The sequence below is a fragment of the Centropristis striata genome, chromosome 23 (genome assembly GCF_030273125.1).
Source record: "Centropristis striata isolate RG_2023a ecotype Rhode Island chromosome 23, C.striata_1.0, whole genome shotgun sequence".
Taxonomy (NCBI): Eukaryota; Metazoa; Chordata; class Actinopteri; order Perciformes; family Serranidae; genus Centropristis; species Centropristis striata.
In genome coordinates this window covers 11,728,545-11,748,720 of record NC_081539.1, presented here as the reverse complement: position 1 = coordinate 11,748,720, position 20,176 = coordinate 11,728,545, and the positions used below count along the sequence as shown (strand labels likewise).

Here is a 20,176-nt window from a genome sequence, read left to right as displayed (position 1 = left end):
ACTGTATTTTTGTAGGTACAGTTGCCATGTTTGTTTAAAAATACATTAACCCCGTGTCTAGACCGGAGACGTCATGTCAGCGCCGTGCTAGGGTGACAGTAGCTCTCACCTGTCTACACCACTGCTGTACTTTGTCTGTCAAGCAGCAAAGGAGCGGCCAAATTGTCTGCACAGTGTGTCAGTAGAAGTACGCCGTAGGTCACAGTTTGCAGATAAATAAAAAATAAAGATAAAACACCTCAGCTCAAGACGCAAGAAGTTGCCTTGTTTTCCTTCTCAGCTGCAGCAAAAAAGTCTGAGGGATTACAAACCAGAGCAGAGTACAGACAACACTCTCTACTGTGAGAAAATGAACTTTGTTCGATACCTGGTTTGGTCTCAGCAACAAATTCTTGTGTGATCTGGCAACACAGAGTTATTATTAGCCAAACTGTCAAAATGTAAAGCTAACATCAAATAAAGTCTGCAAAAAATTGAACGAATTTTCTCAATGCTAAATGTTGCTGTTTGCTGTTTAAAGACCATAACATAACATCAGCAAAAAAGTACATGTAGAGGGAACCTTCTGAGATAATGATTTTAACTAACAAGTGGAAACTAACTAACTAACTTGGTAGCTTAGCTTGCTAGCTCCCACTTTCCAAGAGCAATACAAACTTAAGAGCATGATGCGTTCTCCTGAATGATATATATTAAGAATGCATGAATCAGTTGGAAAAAGGGGAAAACTGACTGTGTCATTAATGATTAATTAATTAGTTGCAAAATGTAGATTAAATATACTTATCTGGTTCCTTTCTCTGCTTTTTATTGGGCAAGAGCCTCACATCTGCACATGTATTGAGAGACGTGAGCCTGCAGGGACCTGGTGCAGACTGGTTCCAAATGAGAGCATGTCTGCTGCATGAGACGTGCGAGCGCCTCTGAAGCGCTTGCGGTCTAGAAACAGATCTCGGAACAAGTCTGTGGTCATTCTTATGCTAATGTACTATTTATACTAAGCCATACATTTTTATCTTAGGTTGTTATTCTTTTTATTTTTTCCTTTATCATTTGCATGTTTTTTTGTCTTTAATCGTTTGGGGTTTTTTTGTTTTCGTGAAACACTTTGTGAATTTTATTTGTTAGCCTTTTATGTAAGGAAATGCCTCAATTAATACTAGACTAGAGTGTGAGACATGAGCTTCCTGGACATGCTAATCATCCCAAAATGCATTGCAGTGCTGTCAAACGACTGAGAGGTAGACTGCTCAAAATAATGAATCGTTGTATGAAATATTTCTGAATGATGGCGATGTACTTGAGCCTAAATATATATATACAAATATATATATATATATATAGTATATACATATATTGTAGAAAACATGTTTAACACAACAATATTAACATTTAATTGCCTCCTAATTAACCAGGAAAGTATTAAATTGAGTGGAAGAAGTGACGTTCATTTACATTTTTGCTAAAAACTATTTTCATTAATTGGTAACTTAAACGGTAACGCCATGTGTTGCAGAAAGAAATAATGTTTGAGTAAACTTTAGTGTGAACAGTCTGCTGGTAATGTCGTACTTAATTGTTAATGTAGTCGTGCAAACAGATTGGGTATGCGGTATGTTAGCATGTGATTTCGACCCCTCTATCACAACATGCTAGCCATTTTCTTAGTAATAAATCTCAGAAGCAGCACACTCTCGTGGAAAGACCTTGAAGAACAGATCTTAACTGCTCCGCCCAATCATTGCTGCAATGAGGAACAGCTGTCTACCACCTATACCAGCACAAATCACTCATTAATCACCTGTTTGTCTTAAATACTGCAGCACGGAGGTGGCCAAAAAGGTGCCAGCAATTTTATGCTTTCATTAGCGGTTCACAGTGATGATTACCTGGAGGGCATTTGAAGGTGATATTCAATTTTTGTACAATTCAGAGATTATTAACTCTCTAACCTGTGCAGAAAGGCTGTGCCGGAGTAGCAGCAGCTTCGTGATAGATGTTTTTTTCCCGGTAAAATAGAGAGATAAGGAGCCTCTGCTGCGACAGAGATGAGATCACAAAGGAGCTGAGATGTTGACATCGTCCCTGTTGTCCTTATATAACGCGTTCCTGTCGCAGGTCTTAGACTTACCACTTTTGTTCGTGTCCCCAGAGGTGGCTGCTTTCCCACCAACTCAAGGTAGAGGACATTGTCGGGACGCGGCAGCTTATACATGTTAATGTTCCCTTTTTTCCTATTCCCCTCCTGTTAGATTGATGGCTCAGCAGTGGTTCTCATTGATCAATCAGACACAATCTGCGTCTCAAATGAACCCAGGCCAGGGGGATTGTGCATTCTTCCAGGGGAACCACATCCCTAAGGGTATGACAGTGTGCTGCACTGGATCGATTGTGTTCAACTTATTTGTGTAAATACTTTGTAACCTTGCCGATTTATCATCTGCATTTCTTTGCCACTGTGTGAGAAAACTACAATAGATATCAACCCAGCCGGCTGACACGGGCCCAGACTTGTAATTTTCATCTTTGCGGTCAAGTCTAGAGAAGGATTACAGGAATGATGAGAATTAATTATGCATTTCATCAGCATGATGGATACCGCACGTTCAACTCAAAACTATATTTCCCCCGAGAACAGAGAGGAGTCTGCTCGTTCTTTGAGTGACTCCTTTGAGAAAAGCTGTCAGTTCTCACTCTCAGAAGATGAAACTTCACTGACATAAAATTAAAAAAACAGTCATATGACTTTCTCACCGCAGTGACTAATGTAGGTGTTTTACTTCCTGCCAACCTAACACTCTCAAGAATACTGCATTATAAATGTAACTAAGTTAATAAATAGACTGCAGAACATCCTTCGAAATCACACCTTCATTTTGAAAAACACCAGCCTTTCCACATACACACGCCAGCTTGGGGCTTGACTCGGTTTGATCTGGCACGTCAGCCCTGTGATGCAGGGATTTACATCTCCATTACAACAGGGTTAACCACTTTAAGGTGTGTTGGTACAGGCTGTTCTCATCCACTGTTCAGAGGTAGGTCATCCTCAATAAAAGGAGTGTTTCCACTGAGTACTTTCTGAGTACTTTTTGGAAAGCGGCTGAGTGTTTTGGCTACGGCTACTAGTTAGTTCTCCTTGGCCTCTGTTCCCATGCAGGCGCTTTTGTAGCCGCAAACCAACGGAGTTTGAATGTGACAACAGACCCGACGTGGCAAGCAGTGTTCCCAACTTAGCAACATTTAGTGACTACTCAGGCCCCTCTAGTGACTCTCTTTCAAAAAAGCATAAGCGACAAATCTACGACTGCGACTGCGACTTTTTCTGGTGTTTTTTTTTTTTGGAGACTCATTCCTATTCTTCTTAACAAGGAGCAGGTGCCGTCCCAAAGCACTCACAAGCGGCCCAGTCCTCCCGCAGTAGTTTCTCCCAGCTGCAGTCAGAGCAGGAGCGGTTAACCCTTCAGCATCCAGTTTGCACCAGTCTGCAAATGAATCACGCATGAGCGAAATCACCGCTTCAACCGTATCCAATCAGCGTTGACTAGTCATTAGAGGTTCAGAAAGTCCCTGCCTCGGGTAGGGACTTTCTGAACCTAATGGAAATGCGCCTAATGTACCGAATTCGTAAGAAACCAACGTAATGTTGAGTGAGGAGACGCTGCTTATTTGTCGTCAGATGGCAACCTCTAGTGGCCGTAGTAATTATGGCGGAAGTGGCAGGAAGGGTGGTGGATGGCTCAAACAAACTCCAAACTTTGACCAGGGAGACCGCTGTTTTTTTTCCATTGGAAACTAAAAATAAAATAGTAATTTTAAGTGAACTTGTAAATAAACTTGTTGTGTGTGAGTACATCTTGGTCTACGTCATTTGTGCAATCACATCCAGTAGTTACATACAGAGGAAGTTATTTGAACCCAAACCCTGTTTTTTTCCTAACCCTAACCAAGTAGTTTTGTTTCCTAAACCCAACTAAGTAGCTTGTGTTTGAGCAACTGTTTTACAATGTTACTGTCAATTGTTATTTATTAAGGATATCAGACAAACTTTTGTGCAAAACTTTTTGTTAGATACCACATGAATCCATTCATGAGAATACGTATGTAAGTAACTAATGACGAGCTTATCTTTCACGCTGTTTATTATTGTACTTTGCACCTTTTTTTTTTTTTAGCAGACCTAGTGCTTGCCATACTTTTTTCTGTTTGCATTTTTGAGACACAGTTGAAACTGATGATATCTGGCAAAAGCAGCAGAGGCTATTTAAACATGCTGCTGAACCGTAACTGAATGAGGACAAGGCCTGTCACTACAACCTCATTGAAGGCTTTAACCACTCCAGAGAAGGCACCATCTCCAGTGAGACTTTCCATACACGCATGCCGCTAAAAAATTGGTAATTGAATGGCAAATCATCTAGCATTGTTTGACTCATACAGCCAAAAGTACCAATGGAAAAGCCCTACTTATGAATCCCAAACTTGCCTCAAATCTGTTGTGGCCTCGGTTGGTCATCTCCTCGGTGGATATTTAAATTTGTTATTATGATAAAACCTGTGTGGCAAACTTCCAACTTGTTAAACAGTTCCAAACAACATAATAAAACCTTTTTATTCAGTTTCAGCGTGGCATTCTTTAGGTGTTGCATCAGTGGTTAATTCTCTTCTTAAACAGGCCGAAATGTGCCAAACAAAAAGACTCCACACACTCTTTGGAGCAAAATGCCATGTAAATTACTCTGTGGCACTCTCTCCCCTCTATTTATTACATTTGCATTTTCAGAACTTTCACAGCCACTTTCCAAGCAAAGTTCAGATCTATTTAAAGTGTTATATAAGTGTTTTGTAATCGTTTTTTTGTTATCAATGAATCACATTTTTTCTTACAAAGTTGTCTATCCTTTGTACAGATGATGCAATTGGGAGAGCTTTAAGTCCATTCAAGCTGTCAAACTATTCCAGAAAACTACATTTTGAAATCAGGGGAGCTTGTAATAGCACTGCAAATTTTTATCATATGATGGATGATTTCGGATGGTGCTAAAACTGTTGAGGTAATAAATGCCAGCTAGAAACCAGTATTCTCTATGGTCAAGTAAATTTCTGTTCATTTTAGTGCTATTTTTAACATTTTTGAGGTAGCCTAAACATTAGCACTTTGTATTTGAGCTTACACATGCATGTTTTGTACATAAAACATATATCTGTAAAATAACAAGTAATTACAACTGTTAGATAGATATATAGTAGGCATAAGCCAAGTGTAAGCACCTCCGAAGTGTTTTTAAATACTCTGCTTGATCAAATGCAGCACTTAAGCTATATGGTTTATGGACAGAACCACTTTGTGTAAACAAAACGTTTCTGTCGGGTTCCAGAAGATTTCCCCTGGTGCCCAGGAGTGCAGAGTTAGTGCTCATTTGTAGCAGATTCCTGGAGGATTTAGGAGACCTGAGATGTCTCACAAGTAGCCGGCCAGCAGCTGGTTGAGAGTTGGCTGCCGGCCATGAGTCGGCTGTCTGGGCTGTTGGTTGAAACATTACCACAGAAATATAGATAAACAGTGATGAATGCAGCTTGGTTTAGTTGAGCGTTTCCCGAGAAAGTGACCAGGATTTATATTTCATTTATCAGGTGAGGGATTTGCTTGGATTTCCTCAAGAATAATGTTTAGAAGTCTAAGCAACTTTTCTATTATGACCCAATTTCTGTTCCCCTCCATCAGCCCAGGCGGTTGACAAATGCACGGTCTCGTGTGGAGGAGGCAGACACTGGGAGGAGACGCGGATGTTTCCTGTCTGAATAGAGAGATCCACCTCAGGCAGCGTCAGCTCCGTCCTTATTTGTCATAAGTGTCCGCTGTTTCCCATGGCTAAAGACAAAGGCCAAAGAACGTATGAGGAACATGCATTTTTAATGTGACATTCTCATCAAATTCACCACAGTGGACTGAGCAGAATGCCAATGACGCTTTATTCTTCTTCCAATTACAGCGAGACGATGCAACAATATGAATGTAAGCCGTGAAGGGCACAACATGACAAAGCCTGAACAGTTCAGCACTTCATCTCCTGCGAGGCTGAACTTGTGAACTTCATATTGACGTTGCTGCAGTGTTGGATTAGGCAATAACTTGTTTTTCAAAGAGATATTCAAAAAAACATTAATCAGAGGGGCGCAATAGTGGGAAAACAACAATGCACGACTGTGTGAAATCATCAGTTTAATGTCAGAGGCGCATTATCTTCTCTTTGTGCCTCCTGTGAGGAGAATGATGTCTTCACTGATAGTGAATAATACAGAATATAAGCACGCCGTATATCACCATTACAGCTTACATTATTTATACAACATGACATCCCTGTGAGTGCTGATTTGACCAGCGTCACCTTTATCTTGTTGCAAATATGCTGACCATTACTCCGTGGCCATTATTTGACAGCCCTGAAATGTCACCGGAGACGGAGAGATAGTCGGCTTCACCGCTGTGTTCAAAGAGAAGAAGACAGCGGGGATGTAAATAATCCTTGCTGGCACCAAACCATAGCTTTCCTCTCTGATGTTCTTTTTCAGTGGTCGGTCCACACTCCATCATTATAATGAGGGAGGTTCAATTAGACAAGGTCTACAATGGGGGTTTTAAATGTCACAGTGCAGGTCCTGACATTTCTCTGTTTGATATGGAATCAGAATGGGAGCGGAGGAGTTCACAGGGAGAACTAATCTCAACTTCCGAAATAACAAATTCCAACCTGTCACAATGCTCTGAGGGAAGGCTGGCGCGGCCACTTCGGAGACATTTACACCCCGACGATGCTAGCGTGCCCCTGTTAGAGCATTCTAATGATTGAATTTATTAGCATTGTTTAGGTTTGTAATTAGCCCTCGGAGGTTAGCATGTGTACGAGAAGCGTGTAATGAAGGCTCTTTGGGTATTTTATCCAAAAGGTTATTTGGTCGTCAAATCAAAAATGACTCAAGAAATTAGAAACTTTTTACTTGTGGTAATTGGAGTGACCACAATTACCAGCAAAGCTGTATGGGAGAGCAATTGCATGTTAATACAGTTCTAGCACTGTTTGTTCTTTGCTCATCTAAAACATTTTAGTACCACCACGTTAATAGAGGCTGGACATCATCTTTAACCTGCTGCTTCAAGAAAGAATTTAAGAAGTAGCTACACTGTAAACATTTGTCTTGTAAATTAACTAATTCATTTTACAGTTCCTCTACTTTTATTTACTTTACAGTATGTTACTTTGATAAAACCACATACTGAATTACAGTACAATCCTGTATCTCCTTGATTTGACAGTAAAATATGGATACTGCAAACATCATCTAACAAATAAAACATAGTTCAACTTACCCTGTGATTTGCTCAAGAAATGCAGGATTAAAATGGATGTTCCAAGAAAGGAAAGACCAAAGTTGGCTGAATGTCTCCTCTAGAAATACAGTAGCTTTCCGTATTTTCTCAGCCTCACCGCTGTTGATTCTACCATAACTCCCAGAATGCAATGCTATTTATGGTATATTATAGTATTTTATGGGAAACGGCAAACTACCTACAAATATTGCCCAGAATGCATTGTTTTCTACAGTATAATACCTTTTTAATGGAAAAAAGTATGTTACTGTCACAATTTGGCTGTTTTCTTACAGCAATTTGTTACAGTGTATCTATGTGCTGCAGCTTAAGATTGAGACTGTCTTCCCCACAAAAATTACCCTATGTTGTTTATATCTAGTGGCCATAGTAATTCTGACAAAAATGAAGGCCGAAACAAGGACACATAGTACAAAGAGCGACATGGTCCTTTTATGGTGAGTGGGTCAAACAAACGGGACTTTGACCCAGGGGACGGGTGTTCGTGTCCGGTTATGTATGTAATTTAAGTTACATGCATAGCTACATCATGTCCTATATCACTTTTCATGCCATGTACGTGACTACCATAACTACCTTATGTCCAGCAGTAGTTATATTAAGGCCTAACAATGTAGTTTTGCCTAAACCTAACCAAACTGTGACTGTTTGACATCGTGAATCTCCTGCTACAGGTAGGCCGCTATGTTAGGAAACGCTTCTGTAAGTGGTTTCATAAAGAAACTTATGTTCAACTTGTGCAGAATTCATCACAAAGGAGAATGTGGCCGTCAGTTTGGCACACAGGAAACAGAGTCACCAGATTGAATAATGTTGTACGGCACTCCAAAACCCAGCCAAGTCTCAATGAAAACAAAGAACATTACAGCTTCCGACATTCTGCTGGAAGCAGACGCAGTCACGGAGGCCACTCAGCTCACCGGCCAACACCTGCCTACTCGCCAGCAGGCTGCCCGGCAGAGACGATCCATGAATCGCAGCCAGTGTTTAATTCCTCCACACTTGCCACCATTTCTGTGTTTACTCTGATGTTTAAATCTGGAAACCTTTACTGGCTGGGTAGCAGAGTCGACATGAGACTATCGTCATTGTACAATGTCAAGTACAACTAATATTTGTGAAATGTAAGAGGACAAATTTGCATAAATTTAGTGGAGCTGACGGTGAGGTCTGCACCTTCTTAAATCTCTGTCCAAGTGAATATGAGCGGTGTTTAGTTACAAGACTGTCTTAAAATTTCATTGGATCTGAGATGTAGGAGTTCCACCCACACCACCCGCTGTGTTGCAAGGTCAGGGTGAAAATTATATTGGAGAATTTAATACATTAATGCAAAAATCATACTCTTTGGGAAATGTAAAACAACAAGCTACATGCCGTAATTTATATAATGGACTGTGTATGCTGTTCACCCCAAGATAGACAACAACAACAAGAGTTATCTGACCAATTCTGTCAACACACACGGACAAGTTAAAACTTGGAGAAAAGAAAGTTTTTTGTCATTTTCCTGTTTTCAATCTGTCACCGTTACATTAAATAAATCATCTAAATTACTGAATTGTCTAAATTAGCATGACTTTAACTCATAGGTTGTAAACTGTCACAGCATTAAATCTATTTTATCCATAATTGTAGCAATTAACGCTTGTCAAATGAATGCTTTTTATATTTTAGGGTTAAAGAGAGACGAGAGAGAAGACAAACAGGGTGGTAAGACGAAGGTAGAGAAACCTGGGGAAAGAAAAGAAGCTCTAACTGATTTCATGTTATAATTTATAGCATAATTTACATCCAATTTACATCCAATTAAATCCAATGCCCTAACTATATTTTAATGGTTGTTTTCTTGTGTTGTCAAGTCTTTGTCAACGTTAGTAGTGTAAGAAAGAAAGAAAGAAAAAGCAGAAAAACTGTCAGATAGTTTCAGTCATGATCAACTGAGAACCATGATTTTTTAGATTTGATATCTATAAGTTAAACTGTTCACCTGTGATTTGGTTTCAACAAATCCACATTTTTTTTTTTGATATTTTGTTATATTAAAAACATTAATATATAATACAGGCCTTTAGATTATGTTTCAACATTTATTTTTTTTAGACTTCAGGCTGCATTCACATCAAATCAGACCTCAGTCTCAGTGTCACGGGACAGAGGCCGAACACAATATTGGTACCGGAAAGTTTACGAAATTAGCAAGCTAAAGAACAAGGCACAACCCTCCGTCTTTTCTTGTACAGCTGCTGTGACATGGATGAAGCTTCTTATCTTAAAAACGCTCTGACCGAAGACAATGATTGTGGAAAATGTAGAACAAATACAGCTGCGTTCTAACCACAAAGTTCCTGGTCATTTAAGACACAGAATTACTTTTTAAGGAACTAAAAGCTTCCTTAAGCTTGTCGTTGTCTGTGCTTCCGTGGTGGTCTTAAGACCTGCGAAGATTAGGCAAATTAGTCCGCTGACATATGAAGAGGCAACATGGCATCGGACGAGCGATGCTGGTGGTCATCAATATATCTTGTTTTGTCTCAGTGTCGAGAGATGTAGCGTACTGCCGCATTGTATTTACTGATGACCACTGGATGTAATGAATGGATGCAGAGATTGATTAATGGTTATCTAGTTGTGCTTTGGAACATAATCTGCGAGAAACAATTGGAAAGGTTGTATTCCTCTCATTCACAGCAGCGCTGTCTCTCGCTCACCAGCTTGACACAGATCTTTGCAGCCTACAGTTTAGTGTGGCGGCCGCTTGGTCGCCATTCTCTCGGCTCGCTTGCATGATCCCTCCCCCATTAAAAAAAAAAAAAAAAAAAAAAAGAGTTGAGAAGCTGACAGCAGAGTCTCACTTTAATTTTAATGGTTTCAAACAGAAAGAAATGGTTTCCCCTCGTCCTAAAATGGTCCTAAATCGATACTAGACTAAATCCATGTTTTATGAATGAAGTGGAACACGAGTTGAAGCAGCTGTATTGTGTGTTTTTCTTGAACTTGTACTACCCATCAACCAGGGCCTTTTCTGGGGTTAAATTGTCCCTGGAACTCATTTTAAACCCCGGTCCCTGGGGCAAAACCACAATAAGTTCCTCAAAAGGTTCCTAGTCCCTGAGGAAAGCTCCTGCAGTTGAAAACGGGCTTATTTGTGTTAACCCCCAGGTTAAAGTTCACAACATGACATCCCACAAAGGCCCATTTAAATGACACTGCCACAGCCCCACACAAACCCTTCACTATTAAATTATTTGGTGTAAAAGCAGCCTGAAGACTGATCCGTCCATCTTTCCATCCAGATTGGGGAGGTGTGGTGCAGTTGACCCATCCTTTATTTACCACTATGGCTCTGATTAGAAGCACATGTAAACAACCGGGAGACTGTGGAGGACAAACAACTTGTCGAGTGATTTGGCATGCTCCGTGTCATGGCAGGTCAATTTTTAAATGTGACCGTATCTGGACGAGGCATGCAGGAACAGCATGCCCTCCCGGCTTGAATGTCAAAAAACAGACTGTTGCCTTCCTATCACTAGCAGAAATAGTCGTCATACAGTGGATGAATTACCATCCCTGCCATGCTCCAGCTCGACTCTAATAAGCGCCGGATTGTTCACAAAAATGGGGAGGAAAAAACCAGAGAGGGTGAAAAGATAGAAATCCATTTGTAAGACTCGGCTGTGACTATTTGCATGGCGATGAAGGCCCTGAGTGTTCTGCAGTGTCCCAGACAATAGAGCCTGTGTTTGTTCTTCCCCGGGAAGTTTGAGAAGGGCAGAAAAGGGGAGAGAAGAAGAAGAAAAGGGGAGGTCGTCAGCGGAGGGGATTACGCATTGTGAGATCCACGCGCATTCGCTTCTGCTATTGTGGGTTCCAGTACCAGGGCATTTAGTTAAGCAGATTGTGTTTCTTTACACCCCGGCGATGATCTCTCTTGACGGCGGTTGGTGACAAGTGGCTTGGGGGACAGACAGAAGAATCACACAAACAGGTGGGTGTGAGTGTTGGACGCTATGCAACCTATGAGAAATTATGTTTTATCAGAAGATAATAATGCAATTTTATATATTCTCCAGAAAGCGATGTATGGAGGAGTACAAAGAAGCTTTCAATATAAAAGCAGCAGCAGGAATTCTGAGATTCATAATAACTGAATATTGTCACTCTTTAAGAGCTAGGGGTTCTTTGTGTTTGCCACAGCAAGAAATCAGCAAATTTCTTGCATCTTTTATGATGGTTTCTAGCTTCTTTTTAGGTGTTTTCTTCCTTGAGAAATAGCAATGACAATGATGTTAGGAAAAAGTCAATTCAATGAATGTGCCCAAGTGATATGTCAGAGTTGACCATTGAGACGTCAGTATTTATCATCTAAAAAAGTTTTTTTCCCATTGAAGTAAAGACTGTTTCATACCTGACCTTTTTATGATGGCCTATAGAGTGTAGCAACAAAACATGAGCCTTCAGCACATTCTGCCATTGAAAATTGTGAGTGAAAACATGATTCACGTATTATTCACCAAACCGTGTGATTAAATAATTATTATACTGCTCCCATGACCTTTCTTTAAGATGGGAATTTCAGTCGGTTTGCAGTGAAATAAGTCTTCTGTCCAATATTTTGGTCCACTTATTCAAGGGCAGTAAACAGTGATGCACAAATACATTTGTAGCTACAGAACATCCTCAGTGTATGAGGGGGAAACCTTGGCCAAACAATGAAATGTGTGGAAACTGCTAAAATGATGTGGTATTACAGTATGTTCCCAACCACAGGCTTATAGATAATATGATTGGAAAAACTGGGGGAGTAAACATTTTTCGGTTCTAATAATTGTATTAAGATGATTGTCTGTTCTCGGAATTTGGTCCGTGTCTGATATTCCTTGAAACTTGTAAAACTTTTGTCACAAACTTTCTTTTTTATCACCATAATTAAGTCTTTATAGATAATTGCCTGTAGTTTAAATTCACTGCTCTCTCTCTCTCTCTCTCTCTCTCTCTCTTTTTAGCATCAGTTAATTGTTTTTGATGAAAAAGAAGTCCTATCGCTGATGAATGTCAGAGGAAATTCGTGACACTTTGCTTAACAGTAATGATTTCCACTTGTGCACATAATAAAATCAAACAAATTACCTACGAGCGAGTACATGATGGCTTGACATTCCCCTGTTGTTGTAGCTCAGTCTCTGGACTCATTTGTGCTCCTTATTTAGAAAACACAAACTACATGTCAGTGAAATTGTTTTATGGAACAGAGCAGTAAACAACAGGTCCCTTGATAGGCTCCCAAATGCCCAATTAAGGACATATTGTCCTGGAAGAGTGATCTTAAAGAAGCATAACAGATGGATTTCTCTATGTTTAGATCCATCGCACATTTTCAGCTTTTACACATTTTCATGTATTTCCATGATCCATGAAAAACTACATAATTAATGCTCATATAGAGTTAGCATTACTTAGCAGTTAGCGCCGGCGGTGCAAATTGATATTGATGTGTCATCCACAATGTCAAGTAGAAACTCCTTTTTCTTTATTGCTGCGTTTTAACATCTTTAACAGCGTCATGGAACCATTTCTACAACCGAGCAACATTTTATTAGCTAGAGCACATCACCATATAGGAAAATAATGTGACGGTCGCAGCGCATCTGGTGCTTAACATTGCGAGACTGCAGCTCATTGTCATTCTGTCATGTGGTAGAGTACTGTACTATACATACAGGCTACAGGAGGTCTGCTGGAAATGGGAAAAAGGCCTATTAGAGCTAATGAATGGCTGTCAACCACAGGGCACTCTGCATGTACGGCATGTCTTGTCGAAATGAGTATTTCTTTTGAAAGGTGAAAATTGACCCTTGAGTTCAATGGGTTTTTTGTTGTTGATATTTTTAGATTATCTTTATTCTTTCCAGAACATACATATCTGTAAATGTAATGGATTTATATAACTAAAGGCTTGTATAGATTTACATGATACTCTTAAAATCCAACATTGACAGGGTCACAATTATTATCAAGCATTATCACGATAGCTGTCATACATGGACATGTGTTTTTCTTGCTCCCTAATACCTTTGCTATTTACAGACCTGGAGCTGGGAGCTTTTTCGGCATACCCATTATTTTCCCAGAATTTCATCACTTATTTCTAGAAAGGCCCATCTTGTTAAATTGGCACCTAAACATCTGTTGACCTGTGCACTATTCCAGCCACATCAGTAAAGGCTGATACCCCCGAGGAAGGATTTTTAAGCAGACTCCTTGGCATGTTGGCAGTTGCTCAGAGTAACATCATTGAGGGCTGTTGACTAGTTTTGGCTCAAGGCGTTCAGTTCAGGGGCACGTGCATGGCAGCCCCTATGAAAGACTATAACAGCTCACGATTCACTGGCTACTAATTGGACTGTCACTCCACAATCCTGGGAGATATGAATACGGCCCGTTAAAGACATACATTAGCACAAACGCATACTCTCGTCCGCGTTCTGTTACGAAATTGAATTCCAAGAAATGAAAGCCCGCATCAGTAATTGATTTTGCCAGCTCATTACAAATGGCTCTTGACAGCTAATTTACTTTTACAAGCTTTAACATGAACATTATGAGCTGTTAAAGCATTAATACTGCAACTACTCTAACTGCTGAAACAATGTCTTGCGGTATACTTTATATTCTATATTTCCGCCGGGACCACCCATGCTTAAAATGCATATACTTGCATTCCTGTGTTGGATTAAAGCATCCACATAGTGGGACTCTATATGTTCTGTGCTGATGTTGCAGTGTCAAAAAACTATTAAAATTGTTCAGAATTATGGCTGTTGTGCTTTTAATAACATCTGATCCCACCGTGTGCTGATGTATGGTTTCCTGCATGACTGGAGAGCCGTAAAGTTTGGTTCAGGGGTTCCTTCCTTCTTCACAAATAATTTGCGTTGCTTTTCAAAGTAAACTGCTATGTGTCAAAAGTCTGAAATGAAAGGGAAGCAACGGAACATCCATAGTTTCCAGGCAAACCACCTACGCTGCTGAGGAGGGAGAAAAAAATAATAATTTCACAGGAGAAACTGCTAATTTACTAAGAGAAAAGAAGAGGTTGACACCAGCGATCACCATTGGTTACATATGATGAAAAAGCTGAGATGTGATATTTTGGTATTTCTGAGATGTTGACAGTGTTGCCAAGACAATGAAAAAGACAAGTTAAGCCATGTTTATAAAGGGAATTGATGAGTTTGTTGGAGTTAAACTCTGTTAACTTTGGCAGGGTTGTCAGAGCAAGATATTGTATTTGTGTTGTCCTGACTAATTTGCTGTCTTGTCTGACTTTCATTGTCCTTACACTCCTGACCCTGATGCACATTATAATTGGCGCATCGATTCGACTCATAGTTTGTCAGAGGCATGTGTGTCTCTGTTTTCTATGTCTGGGGAGACATTGATCTAATTAGAAGTCTTCATTAGTCAGCTGCAGAGTGCAGTGTCATGCTTAAGGAATGATGTTCAGGCCCTGCTCCCCCCGTGAAACACAATACAGGCCCTTGTCTGAATTCAAAATAGAGGGCTGTTTTCAGACGCCCGTGCAGGACTGCAGGATGCAAGACTAAAAAAAAGAAAAGAAAGGGTAGAGCTCAGACAAAGGATTTGTTTTTCTCTTTTAAAATGCAATTCTGCTCTGGCTTTCTTGCTAAGAATTTGTTATCTGACTTGTTGCTGTGCAATAGATTTGCCATAACTCTTCAGATAGATAAAAGAATCATGTCATCATAGAGCTCATATAACTCCCACCGCCCTGTCAGACGACCTCAAGTTCCCCTTCATCGACACCACCCACCATGTGGAATTGATTTTAAACTGGATTTTATTTAACGCATATATTAATTAAATAATAGGGGGTATTGTTAGCATCCAATAATGGTTAATCCACTTTAACGACCAATGTTAAGCTGGTTTGGTAAAGTTTGTATTTGCACTATTACTGCTTGCAGTGGTTGAAGTTGCAACCACTTCACATTGAGTTGACTCTTTCAACCATTTATCCATTACATTTAGTTAGCTAACATTAACTACTTAAACAATTTATCCATTATATTTCAAACTTTAACTAATTCAACTATTTATGCATCAAATTTAGCTTCCGAACATTAATTTTTTCAACCTCTTTTCCATTACGTTTAGCAAGCTAACATTAACTACTGAAACAATTTATCCATTATAATTGTTAACCAATTCAACTAAAGTCATGGAAAAAATTATTACACCACCCTTTTTCTTCAATTTCTTTTCAATTGTAATGCCTGGTACAACTAAAGGTACATTTGTTTGGACAAATATAATGATAACAACAAAAATAGCTCATAAGAGTTTAATTTAAGAGTTGATATCTAGCCATTTTCCATGGTTTTCTTATTTATGATTTTGGTTATTACCAAGAAAATCAAGGATAATGGCTAGATAAACATAAATTATTTCACCCTTTTATTCATTACATTTAGCTAGCTAACTTACTGTTTCAACCATTTATCCATAACTTTAAGCTAGCAACCATTCATCATAGACATTTTATCATAAACAATTAAAATAGCTTAAAAAAAAAACAACAACAACCTGTAGTAGTTTTTCAACATTTTTATTCTTTAGCTAGCTAATGTTAACTATTTTAAAAATGTACCCATTCTATTTACACCGTTAACCATTTCAACTATAATTTATTTAATGATCAAAGTTACCTAAAAGTAACTGAAAGTAAAAGTGACTAAAAAAACAGTCATGCTATGTTTAGTTAACGTTAACTATTTCAACCATTTATCTATTACATTAACCTAATTATTTCATTAGCATCTTATCATAAATAATTGAAATAGTTGGCAAAAAATAGTAAGTTAAAGGTAATAGACAAAAAAAAAGTTAAGCTAAGTTTAATGAGCATTAACTATTTCAACCATTTTAAATTACATTATGATTTGCTACATTACTTAACTTTTTAAACTAGTTAACCCTCATTCAGCTAATGTTCGCTAATATTTGCTATTATATCTATGTATCAATTACATTTATTAAGTAAGTAAGTAAGTAAGTAAGTAAGTAGGTTTTATTCATCAGAGCAGATTTTTCACAGATTAAATCACAAAGTGCTTTACAGAAAAAAGGATAACATAATACATTAAGATAATGTTTAACTAATTTAGCTAATGTTTAGTATTTAATAATGTATCCATTATGTTTAGCTAGGTAACAATAACTGTTTCAACCATTTATCCATTTCTGTAAGTTATCCACAGATTAAAAAAAAAAATCTTAGTACAGTATATAGTATTTGAACTCTTATTCAGTACTTTTTGTTGAATATTTTAACCATTTTTCCAATGCTTAATACCTTTTTTTCTATTTCAAGCATTTATCCATTTATTTTAGCTAACTCGTTTACTACACACACTTTAAAATGCAGCCATATGTTTGAGTTACGGCTATCTGACATTGCATTCTTTTTTAAACAAAAGAATAATGTTTATTTTTTTCAAATTAGTTGAACGACTCCACAATCTTTACTCATACCAATTGCAGAAATAACCCTTGAGGTACAAGTACGTCCTGTTTGTAATCACTAATATAAAAGCCAGTCATCTCTTTTATTCACAGCATAAACACTTAGATTTGCCTTTCATATACTTAAAATATATACACAGCCATTAAGTTGAGCATTTTAAATTTAGTTTTTTGATATAAATACAGAATATTCCACATATTTATTTAAAGTTTAAAGCTTAGTGAAATTAAACACTTGTTTTTTTGATTTTACACACTGCTACAGATTTCAATTTCCTCAGACCTGCAATCTCTGTGCACTGCTGGAAATTTCTCACTGCAGCCATTAATTAAATTGTTAACTTTTATTTCAGAGAAATGGGCATGCATACAAACCACACCATAACAAGATGGGATACAGCACTGCCGGGATCATGAATTACTGTGCAGCTGAATGAAGAATTGGTAACGCTGGACCAGTGAAACCTCCATCCTCTGTCCACTAACCATGGCAAGTGCAGAGGAAATGCACGGATGGACAGTAAAAATGAGCATGCCGAGTGTCTTGGCCATGGTTACGGTCTTTTCTATGATTCCTGGCGGGGTGCTGAGCGATATGAGAGGTACTCAGGGTCTGGAAGCCCAACAATTGGCCCAAGGGTCCACTCATCTGCACCGTCGCCTGAAGAGAGGCTGGATCTGGAAACAGCTGTTTGTCCCCGAGGAAGATCCCACTCCTCGCGTTATTGGCCAGGTACCACTTCAGATTGAATGTCCTCCACGTCCTTGACACGCCACTTCCCTTTGAAAATGCATGTTTTCTGGTTACCTCTGAAAAAAATGTTTTAAAATATCAAGCTTTTTTATATACCCCCTCCTCTTTTTGTAGCTCAAATCTGACTATGACCGAGGAGAGTTTACCATCAAGTACATATTAACAGGAGAAGGCGCCGGAGATGTGTTTGAGATAGATGAGTACTCTGGTGAAATCCGGGCGCTGAAGAAACTCGACCGAGAGGAAAAAGCCTTCTACGTCCTTCAAGCCCAGGCTATCAACAGGAGGTCCAATGAACCAGAGGAACCCCAGTCTGAGTTCATCATCAAGGTGCAGGACATCAATGACAATGTCCCGCAGTTCCAGAACGAACCGTATGTCTCCAGCATCCCTGAGATGTGTCCAACGGGTATGTTTAAGAAGGGCAAAAGGAAACAATTGAAAGTACAAGTAGGCAGAATGAAATTTAAAGGTTTGATTCACTAAAAGTCTGAAATAAAGTCAGTTTGTCCTCAACAAAAGAAAGAAAAACTAATACTCATACCATTTTATGGACTAATCGATCAACAGATCTGTTGAAACATGCAAAAGCACCACTCTTGTGTTTACCAGAGATGTGTACTTGAGTTTCTTGGAAATAATTCATTCAACATGAAAAAAGCATATAAAAAATCCCAATACAACTATTTATTTGACTAATCGACAAAGAGGGGATAGCTCTAGTATCTAGGTAGTCTGGTTTTATTTAAACATGTTTTGAAAGAGCCAATGTGTCTCTGAGATTTACTCAATACAGTGGAGATGAATGGGGTTTAATTTGTGGTGCTCACAACAAGGAAAACCGATGTTAAAAATTCAAGAGCAACATCTGTTTCAAAAAATCTATGCCCCTGTTACTGAGGATAATCCACAGACCTCACTTGCTGTTTCTACTGGAACTACATCTTACCGAATAAATAGTCCTTATATAAAAGTTCACTGTGAGGTCTGTGGATTATCCAGAAAATGGAGAACATCTGTTTTGATGACATGCTGCTGTTGATGTTTTTTTAAGTGAGCTTCTTGACTTCAGACTGAATATTGATAGCTGTTAGATGTATTGCCATTACAGAAAATGCTCTTCTCCGTAGGTTGACCGTAGGTGAACCCTTTGCTTTTCATGTACCATCATCAGATCAAAGTTAAATCTCTCCACTATTTTTCTCCATGACAACAAAAACAAACCACAGGAACACATGACATCCCCACCAACATGAGCTGTGCTTTGTGTTTTTGTGCTATTAAACATCTTTTAGCAAATGTCAAGATTAAACAAGGTTAAACATCGTCATGTCACTCACTCATTACCACATAATATGTCATGGCAGTAACTTCCTGTCATTGTTGCTGGAGAAAAAGAACAGGGTGTTGTCATTTTAGTTAGTAATTAGAGAGTTTTAAGGTGTTACTGGGTGTATTTTGTGACCTTTGGACAGAGACAGTTTAGCTGCTCCCCCATTTTCAGTTTGTTTGCTCAGTTAAGCTAAGCTAACCCTTTGTTAGCTACAGCTACATATTTACTATACACATGTAACAGCGGTATTCATTTTGTCATCTAGCTTTAACTCTTGATAAAAACGAGAGTAAATGTATTTTCTGAAATGTCAAATAATTCCTTAACGCAGTCACCACAAGCTAACGTGGTGTTAGCATTTAGCTAAAAACACAGCTGTGTCCAAGTTAATGGGCAGTTTAAATGTATTTTTCCCTGAATGGTTTGGTAACAGTGGCATTATTTAAGATTCAAATATGTATCTTCAATATATTTTTCATTGTTGGAATGTTTCAAATAATCATATATATAAGGCATTATTCATACAAACAAGTGATTTGTTTCATTTACAAAAAAAAAACATTTTCTTTTGAATAGGCTTTTTATTAGCTTGGTTTTACTTTTAAAATGAATTTTCTTAACTTAAATCTTGACTGAAGACTATGAACAAAAGGTTATATGAATGTCTGTCATCTGTCCCCATTCAGGAAGTTAAAAGTATTGGATTCTGACTCGTAGCTTGAATGTCTTTATGGATAAATTTCTTAAATAATGTTATTATAACCACTGCCCTTTCATACCGCAAACATTACCATTTCAATTTATATGTAATCTGCTTTTGCAGCATAATATCTCACTCGTAATAAATCATAATGCATTTGACTCGGAGAGAGGAAAGGGAGAGGGGAAGGTTGGAGTGCGGGCGACTGAAAATAAGAAATTGTGCAGTAAATCCCTGCCTGTGAGGAAAAAACAGAGCGCTTTCTGGGAGGAAAAAGGGAATGAGATAGACAAGAGGACTGAGGTAGAGGATATGGTCAGTGGGGAAAAGGGTAGTAAGTGTGAAAGATAGAGAGGTGAAACTGAATTGGGGCACGATGGAGAGAAAAGGAGCAGCAGGTGGATAGTGAGAGAGATGTCGCTATAGGGCTGGAGAGGTTGTCATACACACCTG

At 38.7% G+C, this 20,176-nt stretch overlaps 1 protein-coding gene across 2 annotated transcripts in view; it reads left to right on the top strand.

Moving 5' to 3' along the window:
• Positions 1 to 11,353: 11,353 nt before the first annotated feature.
• Positions 11,354 to 20,176, top strand: part of cdh19 (cadherin 19, type 2) — a 28,255-nt gene continuing 19,432 nt past the window's right edge. The window contains exons 1-3 of one of the 2 annotated variants that reach the window (XM_059327158.1): positions 11,354 to 11,378; positions 17,290 to 17,669; positions 17,805 to 18,099. In XM_059327158.1, the coding sequence (XP_059183141.1) occupies positions 17,424 to 17,669; positions 17,805 to 18,099 (541 nt within the window). In that variant the 5' untranslated portion in view covers positions 11,354 to 11,378; positions 17,290 to 17,423. Of the gene's footprint in view, positions 11,379 to 17,223; positions 17,670 to 17,804; positions 18,100 to 20,176 lie in introns of those variants that run through there. The other variant, XM_059327159.1, reaches the window with a different exon arrangement.